We start from the raw sequence: 21,158 nt of genomic DNA, 5'->3' as shown, positions 1-21,158 counted from the left end.
TCAGACATCTGTCCGTTAAAATGTCCACATCAGACACCTGTCCTTGAAAATGTCCACATCAGACATCTGTCCGTTAAAATGTCCACATCAGACATCTGTCCTTCAAAATGTCCACATCAGACATCTGTCCGTTAAAATGTCCACATCATACATCTGTACGTCAAAATGTCCACATCAGATATCTGTCCGTTAAAATGTCCACATCAGATATCTGTCCGTCAAAATGTCCACATCAGACATCTGTCCGTTAAAATGTCCACACCAGACACCTGTCCTTCAAAATGTCCACATCAGACATCTGTCCGTTAAAATGTCCACATCAGACATCTGTCCTTCAAAATGTCCACATCAGACATCTGTCCGTTAAAATGTCCACATCAGACACCTGTCCTTCAAAATGTTCACATCAGACATCTGTCCGCTAAAATGTCAATACCAGACCTGTCCTTTAAAAAAATTCTACTTAGACAAACGTACATGTATTTATAGATGTTCATGAAACTTTTAACACCTGATCTGTCCGTCAAAATGTCCACATCAGACATCTGTCCGTCAAAATGTCCACATCAGACATCTGTCCGTTAAAATGTCCACATCAGACATCTGTCCTTCAAAATGACCACATCAGATATCTGTCCGTCAAAATGTCCACATCAGACATCTGTCCGTCAAAATGTCCACATCAGACATATGTCTGTTAAAATGTCCACACCAGACATCTGTCCGTCAAAATGTCCACATCAGACATCTGTCCGTTAAAATGTCCACATCAGACATCTGTCCGTCAAAATGTCAACATCAGATATCTGTCTGTTAAAATGTCCACATCAGACATCTGTCCTTCAAAATGTCCACATCAGACATCGGTGAGCCAAAAAGTCCATATTGACAGACATAAAGATATGACCGTCAAAATGTCTGTATCATGTATATATATATATATATGTCCGTAAAAACATTATGTCCACACCAGATACGTCCGATAGCTTTCCACAAGACATGCCATCTATAAATATCTAATGTCAGCGGTTGGAGTCAAAAGAAAGCAAGCTTAACAGAGTTCCATATCCTTTGTTAGATGATACTCGTTAGAAACTGAAAAATCGGAGGCAATTATGATTACATAACTGCCATAGGATACAGATAAGTTGTACATTTTAAGATTTGTAACAGGTCAGGATTATGAGTCAGGAATGCATGACAGCACTCTTCACTCGTAAAATATATAAGTGTAGGAATTCAGTGTAGTGCTGGACACCGAGGAGTTACTTCTTCGACGTTGACGACTTTTTGAAAAGATTGGTATTTTTTTTATTACTATTATGCAGTTTTACTGCCAACACGGCCCTAGTAGACACCGCCCTACATGTATATCCGCATTTGATCTTTTCTTGGTCGCGGAGCGATCGGTCAAAATAAAATCGCGTGTAGATTTCTGAATCCTGCGGACCATTTCGTGTGACACTGCTGTGATGTAACCTTTCAAAGACGTTCTTGTTTAAAGCATGTTTAAATGTCATTTAACATTTCTTTTAAGGAATCGTTACGATATTTCGTTCATTTTCCTGTCTACACTAAGTCTGTATTAATTAAGCATTTCAGAATTTGCGATTCAGAGCTGTGTGTCTGAATATCGGAACTAAAAAAATGCCGTTTCAAATCTGTCCGCTTTCATATCATTCCAAGATGCACGAGTGAGCCGACACACAAATCAGGCCAATGTAGCGATAAAGCGAACAGGAAGTGTACATATTAAAATCGAGCGCCTTTTCCGGTGAAATGGCTGTCAATACTGAAAATCGAGTAAACTTTCGAGTTGTCAGATTTATGTATGAAGCTGGTAAGTATTGTAGAGCATCTCACGAAATAAATCGATCACAGCTTGGATTAATATAAAAGAAATTTGCACCCAAACATTGTAACATATAATAGGTATCAACCTGTGTTCACGTGCCTGGGTGTTTCACTGTCACCAGTTTTGACGAATAGAATATTCACGCTAATCTTATTAATCCAAAGCTTTGTCTCTTGTGAAAGCAAGCATATGCCTAGCAATAACATTCTGTTAGACTACTGTCGATAATATTCGATGATTTGTGGAAATTGTCCATATCGTGATTAAAAACAAAAACGATTTACGGGACTGGTTTTATTACGGAATGGAATTTCAAAATCCGCCTCGGCAAGAGAAAATATTTATGCCTACGCATAGGGTCAATGGGATACTAATCAAGAAAAAATCTTTCCCTTATATTTGTTTGCTTAATATTTTATATTTTCAGGAATTGTCAACGTGCGTTATATACATGTATATATATTTTACTAAAATATTCTAAAGCTTTGCTATCATGGAGAAATTATACAAGACATTTTCTGAAAAGAAAGATTTTACGTCCTATTAACAAAACAAAAATAGATATTTAAATAAATAATTTCATGAAGTCCTACTTTGATTTCATTAATAGAAAGCACTTACTGTTTGTACTTCATGATAATAACTGATAATAGGCTGACCAAATAGAAGCAGTGCTTGATTTCTCAAAGGCATTCAACAAAGTTCCACACCAAATACTTTCGCACAAGCTCCACTATTGTGGTATCTGAGGGTACACACACAAAAGAATTGAGAGCATCCTGTCCAATCAAACTCGGAAGGTAAATATTTGAGGGCTAACAGTCCAACATCCCCAGTAACATCAGGGTTTCCCTCATGGAACTGTCCTTGGACCATTACTATTCCTGGTCTTCACCAATGATCTACCCTGGAGTGTATTTCCACTCCTTGCCTGTTTGTGGATGACTGTTTGTTGGTCAATGGCCTCCAAAAAGATTTTTAAATGAAGGATTACTTTTTCTTAGTTAGGTGTCGCTATGATGTATTGATCATTTTGACTGCACATAATTAGTTTTCATTGATATAAATGTGTTAATATACTTGTATAATATGAACACATATTTTACAGATAATTGTCTGGTCATCTGACAAGTTTTTATACAAATAACCATACAGAGAGGGAAACAATGAAAAGAATGATATACCTGGGGTGTATGGAATTATACATGCAGGTATTGAAAGAATTTGGTGTTGAAATTTTTAACACATCTCACTGATTTCCCAAACCATAGTGCATGGTTGTTAAAGTAGAAAAGAAAAATTGATTATTAATAGTAAAAGTCTGAAATGACCATGGACTGAATTGGTTTTTTGTACACAGGTCAGAAGTTGCAGCTAGCTTACTCAAATAGTGTTTTCACATCGAGAAAATGATGAAAGGCATCTTATCCCAGCAGCACAATATTATATAATGTCAGATGATAAATTGACTGACTCGCAGCCTCTTGTGTTATAGGAGTATAACTAGACTTGAGTTTGCACCACTGACTACTGATGAAAGTAAAAATTTGTTGACAAATGAACAGTAATTTCATGTTTTGTGTTAACAGGTCTGAAGTTGAGGCTGGAGTCTGTACCACTGGCTACAGCAGCTGTCATCTATCACAAATTTTTCCGAGAAAATTCCTTACATGATTATGACCCATATGTAAGTCCAAAATAATTCAAAAGTTTTCTTTTAATAGGGATTTCTGTATGAACCTTTGTTTTTTGTATACATATATGTGAAGGAGACTGGTCATTTATAATTCAATCTTTAAAATCAGAGACCTGACCAACTTGTTTAGATCGATGCTGAAATTGACAATGCAGATAAGTGATTTCTTATTCTACATGCATATTACATGTGACTATTTAACCACCGTAAATTAATGCTTATTTTATGCAATGTCAATTTGAAACAATAAAGCACAATGATGAATTCAGGCATTCACAATAGTTGCAATATTAATGACACACAGAAATTGCAATAGGCACTACCATATTCAAGTGTTATGTTTTTTGTGAAAAAGACTCTACAAGAAGATTGACATTAAAATCAGTATGTTAAAAGTGCAGTTGTAAGCTTTGGCCAGCTGATTTATTTGAAGTATAACTACACTACAATGTGTAACTCAATGTTGTTCATCTGCTTTGTAGACAATAGCCACAACTGCAATATATCTGGCTGGGAAAGTTGAAGAACAGCCGCTGAAGTTAAGGGATGTCGTCAATGTCTGTTATAGGTAGGATCCATATATATTTATCTCCCTTTACAAGAGGCCAATTAGAATCATTTGCACATGTGTGCAATGAGTGCAGATAATATGAAGCCACCCTCATTTCATCTTTGTGACAATGCCATCAAACCAGACTAGGTACATTTTGTATTATAGTATTAGTCTCAATAGTTCTCAGAAACTGTAAGGTGACAGAAAATCAAATTCCACAGATTTTTCATCAGGATCAAGACTTAGCAAGATGCAGATATAAAGATGTGACTTCCAGTTAACAAAGTTTTTATTTGTGCAGTAAACGTTTTTTGCAGATTGTATATTGTTACTTTGCATGACATTTAGATTGCTGATATGTGTATATAATGTAAAAAATGTACTTCTTCTTTGTGTGTTTTATAAGGTTATGTAGGTAAAAATCTGTTGTAGTGTAGAAATCAGGGTTATTAGTTTGATCATCCTCTGGACATTATTCTAATGTTACTGTTTTGAAAATCTGAGCTAATATTGAAAAATAGGAAGTTCCCAAGTAAACAGTGTAAAAAAGGTTAAATGCAGACCATGAGAATTCAGCAAAGCAAAAAACAGTTTTGGAGGATTTTTTTTTCAGATATATCCAGGACAACATTACCAAAAATTTTGATAAGTCCCAATACATCTGTGTTCAGAAATATATAGACCTAGGGCTGTTCCAGCAAAATACCTATTTGACCCTGGACTTCTAAATAAATTACTTCTGTCCTTGGTTTGGTTTCCTGTCTATTACTTCCAAACATATTGTCAAGTAATTCTATGGGTGGTACCCTTAAACAAAACCTGGAGTCCTGGGTGGGATAGATATTTAACTGGAATAGCCTTAAACAAAACCTGGAGTCCAGGATTGGACAGATGTTTACTGGAACAGTCCTAAACAAAACCTCGAGTCCTGGGTGGGATAGGTATTTAACTGGAATAGTTCTAAACAAAACCTGGAGTCCTGGGTGGGATAGGTGTTTTACTAGAATAGCCCTAAGCTAATCCTGAAGTCCTGGGTGAGATACTCTGATGTTTTACTAGAATAACCCTTAGTTGGTTCTCAAAATTTGATCAAGTCTAAAATTCCCCAATATCACAGAATTCAGATGAACTGACATCCATACAGAATTTAAATTGATAACTGATGATTATAATGCAAAATAAGTAGAGAAAATAAGGTCCTAACAAGTAAAATAAGTCTGAAATGTTAAAATCTGAGGCAAACAAAGATAGGTAAGCCTGTTCGTAATTGTGTACCAATCAGAAAAATCTGTGGCAAATATTCATGAAGTTACTTATATTTGTGATCTGTATGTTGTTGATTTCTGTTGTTAGGACACTGCATAAAAATAAACCTCCATTGGAGATGGGCGACAAGTACTGGGCACTGCGAGACTCTGTGGCAAGCTGTGAACTGTTTGTTCTTAGGATGCTCAACTTCAAAGTGGTGTTTGACCACCCCCACAGGGTAAAATAGTTTCAAGAAAAATAGCGATGGTTATTTGAATATCAATTCACTGTGATATAGACTTGTATACCTCAAACCAGATGGCTCAAGTCTTTGAACATTTCAATTTTTTGACAATGTAAAGATTCTGTACTTGGTACATAGATACATTTTGTCATAACGTCACATATTAAAAAAAATAATGTCATTTTCCAGGGTATATGAGGGGAAAAAAAAGACGAGAGTGCACTTTCAGGGATATATGTAATTATTAGATTGAATAGATGGTGTTGCAGTGATAACCACCTTTGATCATATTTGGCGAGACTTTTATACAAAATCTTGCCAGTGGTCTATGGGGATGCAGAATTAATGAACTAATGAAAGCCTGCAGGTAGCTTCTAAGTCTCCTGACAGTTTCAAGCTTGAAGAGAAATTACGTTTGAATTCAAATGAAGATATACTGATATTAATCAGTGCTGTAACTTTTGTAAACAATGTATATACAACCATATCTTTTATTTGTAGTACCTTTTACATTACCTGAAGTTTCTCAAAGACTGGTTCGAGCCGTATCGATGGGAGGATTTACCAATAGCTAGGACAGCCTGGGCACTTCTGCGAGACTGTTACCATAGCAATGTCACTTTGAAGTACAAACCAGATCATATTGCTGTGGCCATTTTATATCTGACTCTACAGTGTCACGGAGTTGATGTTCCATATCTGTACCATTCAGATACTCCATGGTGGAAGGTATTTACTCCAACAGGAAGAATATATATGCAGTCACCATTTTGTTATTGTTAGGTCATCTGACCCAAAGGGTGATCATTGTCCATTTACTAATGTTGGATTGTTCCATCTTACACAGTAATATATGTTGTTAACCACTAGCCAATTACTGTCATGCTTCCAAAAGATGACATGTGAGAATGGTATCTGGTTGTACTTGTCTGACTAAAGTGAGTTGAGCTGTAGTTTTAGTTGTCTTGATATGTGCATCATAGCTTCATGTTTAAGTACAAATTTACATTACAAGCTACAGAAGAGAGTTGGACTTTCATAGTAAAAGGTATCCAGTTGGTGAACTCAATCTGTGTTTATACTAACAATTGTTGGGATTTATTTCCCTTGAAATGTAAAGCATGGCTCTTTTGTTTTTTAGGTATTTGCTGAAGATGTTACAATAGGAAACTTGAAGGATATAATGAGTGATATTATGGACAATTACGATCTGGAAACATCCTTACAACCATGAAGATTGATTGCTGGTGTGTTACGGCAAAAGATGTTGGCCCGAGCTCTATCTTGGCCAGACGTTATGGCAATTCTGATAAATGGAATGACCCATACACTTCAGGCCTTGTATGGCTTGACCAGGGTATTTGACCATCAAGTTTCAACTGATGAGAGACATGTGTCCATACTCTTCAGGCCTAGTAACTCTGGCTGACCAGTGTAACTGATCATCAAGTTACTTACATAATGTAACAGAGATGAGTCAGCATACCTTATGCCTGGTTGCTAGTTAACTCCAACTGACCACACCTAATGACCAGCAAGTCCTGAATATTCACCAGAAATGTACTCCAGAAATGACAATATCTGTGACTCAGACTGGGCAAACACAGCGAACCATACTTGCCAAGCTGTCTAACTTCCTGCACTATCTCTGTGTAAATGTCTCTGCATGCTTGCTAGACCAAAGGTAGATTCAGTACAGTATTACACTTATTTTAACAATTTGGTGATGTGAAAATTAATACAGATGAAATGATTATTGCTGAGAATGATTGGAAGTACATGTATAACAATATATTTATATTTGTTATTTTAAAATAAAACATTTTATACACTAATATTCTTGTAAAGTGCATTTTGTAGAATTTTCCTAATCATATATGTTAAATTAATTGGCTCTCCTCCATTGTCTTGCCCGCATAGTCTTGACAAATATTTCATTCATACAAGTATATAAAATCCTAACACATGTATTACATAAGTCTTTCTTAAAAAATTTTAGGTAAGTGTTGGAGCCGGAGACTTGTTATATAGTAGCCTACAGAGAAAAGTGTCAGTACCATTATGACGCGTCAGACGTACGTTGAGACAATATCAATGTCAAAGCTACAGAGTCTTCAGATTTAGACATTTTCTTTTTAAAGTATCACTGATTGAAGTTTTTAACCGCAATAAAATTGGAAGAAATTCACCGTATTGAGTACATTTCAAGGCCAAAGCTATAAAAATCTTCATTATTAACGAATTTGCACATAACTAATTTACTTGTGGAGTTGAACTTTGCTGTGGATATGTATTTATCAATTATGGAGATTATGTTGATTTCAAGGTGTGAACATCTGTTCCATGGTTACATGTATGCAGTATCCTAGTATATATTTACAGAGTATATAGAGTGTCTTGTCTACCTATTCCTCCTTATTCATGAATGAAGTTTGTAGAGTCAGGACAGAATATATATAGTAACAATCCCATCAATTCAAAATTCAGTTGTTAAATTTGAGGACTTAGATTACTATTTATAGTAGCAGTGACCTCAATATTGTATAATATTGAGATGTGAACTTTAGAAGATGATTTTAAGTAAGTGTATTTAGCTTCAGGACAATCAGATAACATGAAGTTAAATTCTATGTATAGCATCAATGATATCAATTGCAAGTGAAATACTTAAGCAACTTCCTCTCAATAACCAAACGGCCCAAGATGCTATTAGGCCTATAGCACCCTGGGATGTAGGGCTACCAACTTCCTTAATATGAATGACATTGACCCACTTTCAAGGTCACAGGGATCAAATGTGTAAAAATGTTTAAATGACTCCTTTTCAATAACCAAAAGGCCCATGGTGCTGATATTGGACCAGCTTTTGAGGGCATGGGTCGAATGTGTTGAAATGCTTAAGCAACTTCTCAATAACTGAAAGGACAAGGGTCTTGATATTGGGCCTGTTGCTTGCTTTTTCAACAAGTCCTGAGTAATGGCAATGGTGCAGTTGATGTATAAAGAATATGATTTCAAATTGGTAGATGCCTTGATAACAAATAATGTCTTCTATGTAAGCTGTTAAAAATAGTTGAGCAATTTATTTTTTGCCTATTTTCGTAGGTCTTTATAGTCAGATGACCGTTAAGGCCCATGGACCTCTTTTACCGATATTAGTACAAGTATTTATTGGAAACGCCACGAGGGAAAACAGTGCTTCTGATTCAAGGCTTTAATGGGTTGAAAACTTCTGAGAAAAAAATCTCTGGAAATGTTGAAACGCTGAAAGGCAGTTATTATTCCAAATATTGTTGGATCAAAATGTTGGTCATTAAATCACGATTACATATTATGGTGATAAAACTTTCAAAGAAATCTGTTTAAAATGATGGGGAATATATTTGGACATGTTTAAATGTTGGAAAAAATAGCATTAAATCATCCAAAAATTGTTTTTCAGAAAAACACCATTTTATGACAAGGTTATAAATCTCCAAAGTATGAAAGAGATCAGTGGAAAACTTGGGGAGGTTTCCAGACAATATTAAAATGCTGAAAAATACAAATAGCTATAACTACTCTAAAAATTGTTGAATTGAGCCACTCTTCAGGGGAACACATGTTAATCTCAATCAGAGACCAATTGAACAGTTGGAGGAAATCTCCAAACAAGAGTTCACAACAGGATTGATGGACAGGCACACCATAACATAATATGTCCCATAAACAAGAGGCCCAATGAGTTGACAGCGCTCACCTGGTATAAACATACCATCAAATTTGACCCCTGTGATCTTTAATATAGGTCAAGGAAATTTCTTATCGCAAACTTTGCAGGCTGCATCCTAGGAACATACCAGTATCAGCCAAATATCATGCAGCTATGCCTTTTAGTTCACGAGAAGTCATTTAAATGTTTTAACAAATTTGGTCACTGTGACCTTGAATATAAGTCAAGATCATTTATTTTCCCAATCTGACCCCTGTGACCTTGAATATACATCAAGGTCATTTCTTTCTGCAAGCGTTGTTGGGCTTTATCCTAGGAACGTACCAGCAAAATATCAAAACATTTGGTCCATTGGTTATTGAAAAGAAATTGTTTTTTAAAAAGTTGACAGATGCTGCACCACAGCATGAGTAAGTCTTGTCCCTTCGAGCCAGGTGAGCTAAAAATCTTGACAAGTGTGATAAAAATAAGTTGGCAGAGTATATAATTTGGTTGTCATGCATATAAGGATTCCCATAACGGTCATCTGACAAAAAGCAAGCCAAACCTAGAAAGTGGGTTGAGGTCATTCATTTGAACAAACTTGGTAGCCTCTCCTCCAAGCATCTTACAGGCCCAATATCAGCACTCATGGACTTTTGCTTGTTGAGAAGAAGTCGTTTGTATATTTTAACATATTTGACCCCTGTGACCTTTAAAGTGGGTCAAGGTCATTCATTTGAACAAACTTGGTAGTCCTTCATCCCAGCATGTCACAGGCCCAATATCTACACTCTGAGCCTTTTGGTTAATGAGAAGAAGTTGTTTAAAGATTTTAACATATTTGACCCCTGTGACCTTGAAAGTGGGTTGAGGTTATTCATTTGAATAAACTTGGTAGCCTTTCCTCCCAGCATGCTACAGACCCAATATTGGCACTCATAGACTTTTGCTTATTGAGATGAAGTCCTTTGTATATTTTAACATATTTGACCCCTGTGACCTTGAAAGTGGGCCAAGGTCATTCATTTGAACAAACTTTGTAGGGCTCCATGCCAGCATACTATGGGCCAAGTATTAGCCCCCTAGGCCTTCTAGTATTTGAGAAGAAGTTATTTAAAGATTTTGACATATTTGACCCCTGCGACCTTGAAAGTTGTTCAAGGTCATTCATTTAAATAAACTTGGTAGCCTTTCCTCCCAGCATGCTACAGACCCAATATCGGCACTCATAGACTTTTGCTTATTGAGAAGAAGTTGTTTAAAGATTTTAACATATTTGACCCCTGTGACCTTTAAAGTGGGTCAAGGTCATTCATTTGAACAAACTTGGTAGTCCTTCATCCCAGCATGTCACAGGCCCAATATCTACACTCTGAGCCTTTTGGTTAATGAGAAGAAGTTGTTTAAAGATTTTAACATATTTGACCCCTGTGACCTTGAAAGTGGGTTGAGGTTATTCATTTGAATAAACTTGGTAGCCTTTCCTCCCAGCATGCTACAGACCCAATATCGGCACTCATAGACTTTTGCTTATTGAGATGAAGTCCTTTGTATATTTTAACATATTTGACCCCTGTGACCTTGAAAGTGGGCCAAGGTCATTCATTTGAACAAACTTTGTAGGGCTCCATGCCAGCATGCTATGGGCCAAGTATTAGCCCCCTAGGCCTTCTAGTATTTGAGAAGAAGTTATTTAAAGATTTTGACATATTTGACCCCTGCGACCTTGAAAGTTGTTCAAGGTCATTCATTTAAATAAACTTGGTAGCCTTTCCTCCCAGCATGCTACAGACCCAATATTGGCACTCATAGAATTTTGCTTATTGAGATGAAGTCCTTTGTATATTTTAACATATTTGACCCCTGTGACCTTGAAAGTGGGCCAAGGTCATTCATTTGAACAAACTTTGTAGGGCTCCATGCCAGCATACTATGGGCCAAGTATTAGCCCCCTAGGCCTTCTAGTATTTGAGAAGAAGTTATTTAAAGATTTTGACATATTTGACCCCTTTGAAAGTTGTTCAAGGTCATTCATTTAAATAAACTTGGTAGCCTTTCCTCCCAGCATGCTACAGACCCAATATCGGCACTCATAGACTTTTGCTTATTGAGAAGAAGTTGTTTAAAGATTTTAACATATTTGACCCCTGTGACTTTTAAAGTGGGTCAAGGTCATTCATTTGAACAAACTTGGTAGTCCTTCATCCCAGCATGTCACAGGCCCAATATCTACACTCTGAGCCTTTTGGTTAATGAGAAGAAGTTGTTTAAAGATTTTAACATATTTGACCCCTGTGACCTTGAAAGTGGGTTGAGGTTATCCATTTGAATAAACTTGGTAGCCTTTCCTCCCAGCATGCTACAGACCCAATATCGGCACTCATAGACTTTTGCTTATTGAGATGAAGTCCTTTGTATATTTTAACATATTTGACCCCTGTGACCTTGAAAGTGGGCCAAGGTCATTCATTTGAACAAACTTTGTAGGGCTCCATGCCAGCATGCTATGGGCCAAGTATTAGCCCCCTAGGCCTTCTAGTATTTGAGAAGAAGTTATTTAAAGATTTTGACATATTTGACCCCTGCGACCTTGAAAGTTGTTCAAGGTCATTCATTTAAATAAACTTGGTAGCCTTTCCTCCCAGCATGCTACAGACCCAATATCGGCACTCATAGACTTTTGCTTATTGAGATGAAGTCCTTTGTATATTTTAACATATTTGACCCCTGTGACCTTGAAAGTGGGCCAAGGTCATTCATTTGAACAAACTTTGTAGGGCTCCATGCCAGCATGCTATGGGCCAAGTATTAGCCCCTAGGCCTTCTAGTATTTGAGAAGAAGTTATTTAAAGATTTTAACATATTTGGCCCCTGTGACCTTGAACGTGGGTCAAGGTCATTCACTATAACAAACTTAGTAGCACTTCATCCCAGCATGCCACAGGCCCAACATCTACACTCTGAGCCTTTTGGTTAATGAGAAGAAGTTGTTTAAAGATTTTAACATATTTGGCCCCTGTGACCTTGAACGTGGGTCAAGGTCATTCACTTGAACAAACTTAGTAGCACTTCATCCCAGCATGTCACAGGCCCAATATCTACACTCTGAGCCTTTTGGTTAATGAGAAGAAGTTGTTTAAAGATTTTAACATATTTGACCCCTGTGACCTTTAAAGTGGGTCAAGATCATTCATTTGAACAAACTTGGTAGTGCTCCATGCCAGTATCCTCTGTGCCAAGTATTAGCCCCCTAGACCTTCTAGTATTTGAGAAGAAGTTGTTTGAATGAAAAGTTTACGCACGGCGGACGGCGGATAACGACGGACGAAGCACGATGGCTATAGGTCATCTTGACCCTTTGGGTCAGATGACCTAAAAACATACTATCAAATTAAATTACCAACATAACACAATACAGGTTTTACCAATTTTATTACTGCACATGCACAGTTATTGATGAACTGTAATTACAAATGACAGCAGTTGATGAAGCTGCTAAATGGGCCAACCCATTAGTTTGTCCGTGGAAACTAATCTCAAGGATAACAGTGTATGCTGTTTTACAACCAATTTTTGGACAGTTGAGAAGTGAGGTATGCAACCACAGCAGTTAAATATGTGCTTGATTTCCTTGAGCGTGGCATGTTAAATATATGTTGTACAATTAAAAACATCCATTTTCATCAGACATTTTTAGTATTCATGAAAAATGTTTGCAAAACTCCTCTTTTGTCTTAGTCACATGACAGTTAAAAAATAACTGAATTTATAATAAACAAATATTAATGTGTTTATTACATAACAGGTTGACAGAGAACTTGATTGTTAAACATATTAACAAACAGTATTTGTTATATTATGTACAAGTACATACACTTGTTACCAGATCAGCCCTATAAATATATGGCGCATACTGTACTCCGTACATTCAATATTTAGAGGTACCTGTATAATCAACAAGAATGCCATTTTGTTATTTTGATTCAAACTTTCCCTGATCACTGTTTTAAGTACTGTAACAAAGCTGATCAACACTTCACTTCAGATGATGCACAGTTTGAAACAATCATAGACATGATGAAGCTTTTGTGAAAATTTTGGATGATCTATAAAAAAAAATCCACAAAAATCCAATTACTGTATACATTCTATATATTTACCAATTACAACTTTTACCATCTCAAAAGCTGAATTGAACAGTCAAGTAGGACAACTATGGTAAAAAATTACATAAATCTCATGCAATCTGGTTCTGTAATTTCATCATAAGATTACTGTAAATCAGGATATTTTTGCCATACAAAATAAGTTACGATCACCCATGTACCATTATATATGAATTTGCCCTCCATGGATTTTATGAGAGGGTGATATAATTGTTACAAATTTTCACTCCATCTTAAGTTTGCCTCCCTGTTCATGGGCGAGAAAGGTGAAGTTTAAGCTGTGGAGAAAATGTCCCGTTGTACACAGGTATACAGTATATGAATTGTTTTTTCTGTACTTTGTATCATCAAAGCTGTGAAATTTTCAAGGTTAAAAAACTTATTTCAGTTTAAAAAAATGAAGATGTAATTTTAAAGTGAAAAGGAACTATCAATATATGACAATATATTTTTTCAGGGTTATTTATATTTTGGGTCAGAATAAAAGTTCCAATTGGCCTTCTAAAAGTGTCAGGATTTTAAAATGTAAAACCTCCGAGATTCCCCCACCAAGAATGTGTATATTTGTATTTTGCAATGTCTGTACTTAAACAGAATGGGAGAGGTGGATCAAGTTGACTAGGTACTATGTACCTCATGACTGCTAATTACAAAACATAATGGGAGTTGTTTACATATAAGCAAATCGCTCAATAATACCATAGGTAAGATATATACATACACTGAATGATGATGATGGGAAATGCACACCAAACTTAAAATATGTCAATCTCAGGAGAAAAATGCATGATACACATTCAAAAAGTTATATAAATCTTCACTGGTACTAAATGTTTGCAAATATATGAGCATATATTTTGACAGTTCTGACCATTCCTGTTATAAAGTACCCCGTTACTATGCATTAGGCTTTGTATATGCCAAGTCAATATAAATACAGTCATCTGAGGTTCTATGGATGGTATGCAGTATATACATGTTTCATCATAAATAGTTCAATTTGGGACACCACAGCGTATTAATATTTGTCAAGTAGACAATGTATATACGAGCCATGTACGCATGATATGTCTCCATTTGGAAATAATTAACATCAGTAAAAATTTCCTAAAATATCGATGGCATTCTAAAGAAACAGGAAAGAAGAAAATGTATATGTATTAATAGAATCTACACAAATTAAAACTTGTTATATATCAATTACAGGTAAATATAAAAGTTCATTAGCTGCTACCTGAATGCAACTCCTACAGTACTTCATTAACTCAAACGAAAGAACAGCATCTTGTGGGTTTGATGACAGTACTTCAACTTGACAAAATATGAAATCGATTTTAGATAGAATAAAAAACACTATCACCCTTTTTCCACTGAAAATGGTAAAATATTTTGAAATTAAACACACAGTACCTTGGCATTGCAACAAAACATGAAAATATACATTAAGAATTTTCTTTCATTGATAAAAGCCTACCTGAAGCCTAAAAGTGCATGTAAAAGGAGACAAATGTTCTAAGATATTATTCACATGCTGTAAACGTACTTAATTTGGCACAAATCAAACTTTAGTGCATAATCACTGGCATGTTCATGCAATGATAAATTCATGATAATTATTATATAGAGGATATGTAATAATGTCTTCAGTACCAGATATGTTTCATAAGTGTGTCTAGTATTTTAGTATCTTTCACGAGCAGCCCTCATGAAAGATACAAAAATATTAGTCACACAAGTGAAAAATATTTGTTATAACTGAAGACACTGTTAGATATTCTATTTATTAAATTTTCACAAGCAAAATAGCCAAATTACTGGCATGTTTAGAACAAATATGAAACGAGGAAGCTGACAAGGCTTTTCGCAGACACTACTCACTTATTATAGCTTTGCAGTACGCGACAATTTATAGACCATTTTTTTATTTTTAAGTCATTCAAAATAAAAATAAAATAAAAATAAAATTCATTGTAAATTTATTTTCATATTCACTTAGAAAGTATAATGTGTTCATGTCACTAAGAGACAAAATTTGCTGTAAAACATTCAAAGGGAGTTTTACCTGTGTCAAGTTACTACACGACTGAAAATATGGTGGTAACCTACAGCTGTTGCTGTTGATAACACGAATCCCCTAGAAACATCTCAGGTGTTAGCTCCACATTCAAGGCGTTCAGTTGGGAAGTAGATTTGTTCTCTGATAAGGTAACTTGCGTTGCATTGTTTGCTGACTTTCACAGAAATGAATGTTTACCTTGGAATCGATGGTTGTGTCACAAGTAAACAACCCCTTAAGGTGTCTGGTTTTGTGTTTTTTTTTATTTATCAATTCTATCAGATGATTTGTGTTCTCTTTTCTCATTGGCTTAAGTCTGCATATATCGCTTTATTTCACTGGCAAAAACGTAATAAATATGCAGCAGAGAGAAACTTCAATTAGCACACTCATATTAAGTGAAATACTTTCAGGACACAAGTACTAAGATAACTGCTAGAATAGTATGCGTTTACAGCATGTAAGCAATAGACTGAATACATAGTGCAAATCTTGTTATCAAGTAATCTAGATTTGACCAAAATATATAAAGATTTTACAAATGTGAAATATTTTAAGTTGGATTTGGCTAACTTCCAGGCATTAGTTCACTCTTGCACAGCTCTAAATAAAATCCTTTCTCTTAGAGAGTCTAGGTTGTCATATTTCTATCCCAAGAGAAGAGAAGTCCCCCTATTCTCCCACATGTTGAAGGACCACCTCAGAATCGGTTGAGACCACATTTGTCAAGATGCCAAACACCTCTGTTGAAAGATCTCCTCTAAAGGGAGACAACTTCTATCAAGAAACCACCTCGTTCGATTAATTACAGATCCTGAAGAAAGCACATATTTTTTTTTTATAAATTGGGACCAATTTATTGTTGGAAAATTCCAGTACAAAATCAGATGTAAGATTTAAAGGGGAGAGTTAAGGATTGATCTGTTGATCAGTCCTGACCAGTGGCTATATGAAGGTTGGCATACCTGTTATACAGGAATCAAAGATGTTTATGATTGGGATTACACATGATAAAAGATATATAACACACAACCATTCACTCAGTAATAACTATGAAAATAATCCAACAAAGAAATACCTTTTTTTCAGAATATAAATGAGTCTCTATATATGGTAATTTTATATATTCATTGTGTAGCCACATGTACACAACTCCTTGTATCATTTCATTATGTCAAGACTCCTAATAACTTGTGAGATCATTTAATATTCATTACAACCAATTAGCACATATACATTATCTAATTCAAAGATTTTGGATTGAAACCAAGGCAAAGTTTGGTTGAAAAGTTAAACCATGTGTTGTTACAATTTGAAGGGTTTCTGTAGTTTTGGTTAGAACAAAACTTAAACCTATATACTACATATATATAGTCACCAATAAAATAAGTAAAGTTAATGGACACACAAATTTTAATTTCACTTGTTTCTTTCAGTTTAGCTATACAGAATGTATCTTGGTTAATCAAAGTCATACAAAATATTGATTCGAAGACAAACCTGTCCTAATTTTAGGCACAATGGTAATTATCCCTGCCCAACAACTGTATACATTATTTGACATCATCCAAGACATATCCACTTTCTTTCTGGCAATAATCATCTTGCATTGTTTTAATTGAGTTGAAACAACATACTGAAGATCTATGTAACTTGGTAACTTTTTAACACCAATTAAAAAGAGCTCCACTACCAAACTTCCAAAGGACTTAAATACAGCACTTATTTCAACTCCCTTCAAAGGAAGATTTTTTTTATTATTTTTTTTTCAATTTCCAAAAAGAATTGTCCAGAAATATATGGTACAAGTTAATAGTCCTTCAGAAATGAATAATCAATTTTAGGAATTCATTGAAAATGATATCTTTTCTCCAAGTACATTACCAGGGGATATATTACTGTTACATGCAGAAATATCTATAAATGTATTTCTAACTTCAAAACATGAAGGGGTACACATACAATGTGTAACATGTATCTTTAATATTACATAATATCAATAATATATAAATAATACGAGAAAGCACTAATAAGTAACGAGACCTTTGTTAATTACAATGGTGTTTTTTTTTTTGTTTTTTTTTCTCTCTTTTTCTTTTCGAAAATATACAATTTACAGTGAGTTCAAAAATTAAAATTACAGTTAAAAATCAGAAAAAGGAAAGTCTGACTGAGCAAGTGTGCACAGAGGTCACAGCATATCGACTCACACAATTTTAAAATGAGCACTATAAGAATCAATTATTACATAGCAAACAATGTATAAAGATGAGGTTAAAATGGAACATTCAATCAATCTTTGTTCTCATCACAAAATATCACATACATTTTATGATAAAATCAATTAACAGCCACATACATACAACGTCACAGAGACCTTTTAGCAGCTACATGTAGTATTTAAGTTTTTTTTTTTCATATATAATGCCAAAAACAAATTTTTTTCAAACCAAAATGTGCCAGCTAGTATGATTTTGCTCTTGTTTTATTTTTGCTCCTAGATCTTATCAACCATATACATGATGCTCAGTGATTATGATTCAGTAATTCATCAGGAGGCAAGTCAATCTTGCTAGCTTTCAATTGAAAAGTGTAATTATTATCAAACAAGATATACAGGCTAATTAAAATATTTCTAATTTTTGTTGAAACCCAGTAATAAAAGGATAAAGAATATACAATGCAGTGTAGAAATGTGACCTAAAATTTCCTATCTTTATTGCCATTTAACAGTATCAATGAGTTACTTCCCCTTCAAAATATCATTTCTAGGTTTTAGTTTGATCAAGAACTATAGAGGTCATAGTCTTCTTATAGAGGTATCTATCTATGTAGAAGATCAAATCTACTTTGGTATTGTTTGATTTGCATTTGTAGAGAAACAAGAAGCTGTGGTATTCCAATATCACTAATAACTCCATCATTAATTTCTCTTTGGTTACAGGGGCATTCTTTTAAGCGAAGCTAGAATTATGCTATGCCATTGTTTTTCAATTTTTTTGTCTAAATGAGTCTCATTCTTATACACATGCCCAACAATGATGAAAAAGGCATGGAATTTAACAGAAAATACAGGTTTATATTCACTGTTTGGATTAATCCGGGCGCTTCTGGTCAAAGTTTTGTTTTTTGTAACTATGAGTTAGCTTTGAATTTCAACTGCAATATTAGTGTGAAGTCAATAACTTTCACTATTTCAGAAAAATACACTATTTTCATTTAGTTTTATATTGATATAAATACAAATAGCTTCAACAATGTGATGCCCCTTTCAACCTGAACAACTAGACACTGCTTCTACATGCATTATTATTGGGAAATATAGCTGTGATTGCATATTACATGGAAAATTATTACCAAGGTAAATAGTTGATGATCAAACAAACCCATTACTGTGTCACCTACACACTTCCACAGAGAAGATTAAGTAACCTAAAACCTGGTGCCACTTTCACACATTACCATTAGTCAACCACGAAAGTCATTATTAAAAAGGCTGACCACTGACTGTCACCTAACACATAAGGAGGTGCACATTCAAGAAAAGGTATGAATTTAGTTTTATTTCTAGAGAATATCTTAAGAAGTTTCAAATATCTATGTTTCTGGTACTACTACATAAAAACCTGGGGGTCTTTGTCTTGGAGAGCTGTCATTCATTTCTGTTTTTGAAACTCTTCCTGGTTTAATTTACTTTAGTCTGAATCATATACCATTGACTTTTACCAGGATAATTATCAAAAGACTACAAACAATGTTTAAAACCGAGAACTGTAAAATTCATAATTCTGTATGATGTACACATCGTCTTGACATTTAAAATTGTTATAATATTATAATAAAGAAATTTTGTTTTGTTTCTAATTAATTATGTTGTTGGACTTAAAATTTTTAAGATCAGTCATCAGACTGGATAAAAGTTCTATGCTTAAATTTTAAATTATCTTGTATTTGACTATGTAGTTTCAGTCAATCTTCTAATATTTCTTTATACATTGTACACTATGTATAAAGAAATTTCTACTCTACATAAAACAGTTACCATAAAAAAGTATCTCCTATAGACATGTAGCTTAAAATCTCTCATCACATTCAGCTTTGTAACCGGTCATAACAGATATTAACAAATATCATTTTCAAATTGATCAAATGATCATAAAAAAGTTCAACTGTATAATATTCACCTCACAAAACTTGCCACACAAGGTAATGATATAAAGGGTTTTCCACACAACGATAGCACTATCAGTCTCCGGCAAGTCCAACACATCAGTGTTCAGTACCTCAAGAGGCAGAGCCTTCGGTCCATATGTATTTATGATCTTCTCTGGAACTTAACCACCTCAAACTGGGTCAAATCCAGCACACAACATCAGAACATATTACATGTTGTATCCATGCCATCCTTTACAACAATTTACGAACTTTCATTAACAATTTATAATTTCTACCTGGCATGTGTAGTTAGTTTCAGGAAATGAATACATTGTCCATTATTCATCACCAACACTTATGTCTTCACAACAGCAATACTTGCTCTAAAACAACACTGTGGACTCGTCCTTAGTCAAAGTAAAGGAGACAGTACCATTATATTGTGTAGTATTGTGCAAAACAAAGATATCTCTTATAATCGCCTTTCGAAAGAGACACATAGAGTTGTGTGTAATTTGCTGTTCAGATTAACGTGCTCATTTAGTTGTTATCGGGACACCTTGTACAGAATATCCAGCTATTCCAACAGGTGCACTGTCCCAAACGCTAGTGCTTATCAACCAAGTGGTGAGTCCCCGAAGACAACATTATACAAATTGGAGAAAGTGTCTCTATGTCTTTATTCCATAACCAAGATGACTGTACTAATACTCTCAATCTGAAGGAGCTTACAATATGTCGCTGAGGTGTTGACACCAATATCCCAGGGACATGAAGAAGCATTAATAGTCTGTGGCATAATGGAAGGCTCATCAAGTTTAGCACAGCTGCTAATCTGGTGTAGATGTTACCACAATGCCAGTCTATTATAAGGTAGGAACACGTCCTAATCCAAAGTAAAGTTTACCACAATGCTAATCCACTTAAGCATTACCACAATGCTAATCCACTTAAGCATTACCACAATGCTAATCCACTTAAGCATTACCACAATGCTAATCCACTGTAAAATATTACCAGGATGGTAATCCATTGTAAAGGTAACAAATAATGCCAAAAAAACACAATCAGTGACAATCTATCTTGGAAGGTGACTATCACACTAAGTAAGTTAAGAGCACTATTCTGACAGTGTGTGGACAGATTGCAGCTCCTGCCAGTCATCATTTAGTCTGTTGAGAAATTTCCATCAAAGACTTCTTGATGCAGTGGAGGAAAATCTTTCTGTTGCTCCATGCCCTGCAGCTTCATGCTGTTGAGCACCTCGGAATGCTTGTTGTTAAGGTTCCTAAAGAATGGTATGAGTGATATCGTCTTCGTGAACACCTTATTTACACCTGGAATGCACCATAAAAGATATATCAGTTATTTGCAATGAGTGTTTAAACAAGAATCTCCAACCAGATGAGAACATTTTTTACCAGTTAAACAGCCTGAATGGTAAAATGTAAGCATCATTAATAAACATTACACTTAGACATTATCCTTTTA

General features: G+C 34.9%; 2 protein-coding genes across 2 annotated transcripts in view; one reads left to right on the top strand and one right to left on the bottom strand.

Annotated features, from left to right (window-relative positions):
• The first annotated feature begins 1,779 nt into the window (after positions 1–1,779).
• On the top strand, positions 1,780–7,431 carry LOC132554709 (cyclin-Q-like). Its single transcript, XM_060219021.1, has 6 exons — positions 1,780–1,840; positions 3,445–3,542; positions 4,034–4,119; positions 5,458–5,590; positions 6,098–6,325; positions 6,738–7,431. Exons 1-6 carry the CDS (start codon positions 1,780–1,782, stop codon positions 6,828–6,830), a joined length of 699 nt encoding a protein of 232 aa, XP_060075004.1. The 3' UTR covers positions 6,831–7,431.
• Positions 7,432–12,705: 5,274 nt separating this feature from the next.
• LOC132554708 (nuclear receptor ROR-beta-like) overlaps positions 12,706–21,158 on the bottom strand; it is a 40,515-nt gene continuing 32,062 nt past the window's right edge. Inside the window, exon 10 of the mRNA XM_060219020.1 lies at positions 12,706–21,004. Within this exon, the coding sequence (XP_060075003.1) occupies positions 20,835–21,004 (170 nt within the window). The 3' untranslated portion in view covers positions 12,706–20,834. The remainder of the gene's footprint in view (positions 21,005–21,158) is intronic.

This window comes from Ylistrum balloti, unplaced genomic scaffold (genome assembly GCF_031769215.1).
Source record: "Ylistrum balloti isolate Yb309-2 unplaced genomic scaffold, AGI_CSIRO_Ybal_v1 Utg370432, whole genome shotgun sequence".
Lineage (NCBI taxonomy): Eukaryota > Metazoa > Mollusca > Bivalvia > Pectinida > Pectinidae > Ylistrum > Ylistrum balloti.
This window is presented reverse-complemented; position numbering and strand designations above follow the sequence as displayed.

Bases quoted from the DNA above. Each gene is read 5' to 3' on its own strand.
- LOC132554709 (XM_060219021.1), top strand. From the start codon at position 1,780: ATGGCTGTCAATACTGAAAATCGAGTAAACTTTCGAGTTGTCAGATTT. The intron at 1,841-3,444 runs GTAAGTATTGTA...TTGTGTTAACAG, and splicing joins CAGATTTATGTATGAAGCTG to GTCTGAAGTTGAGGCTGGAG. The intron at 5,591-6,097 runs GTAAAATAGTTT...TTTTATTTGTAG, and splicing joins TGTTTGACCACCCCCACAGG to TACCTTTTACATTACCTGAA.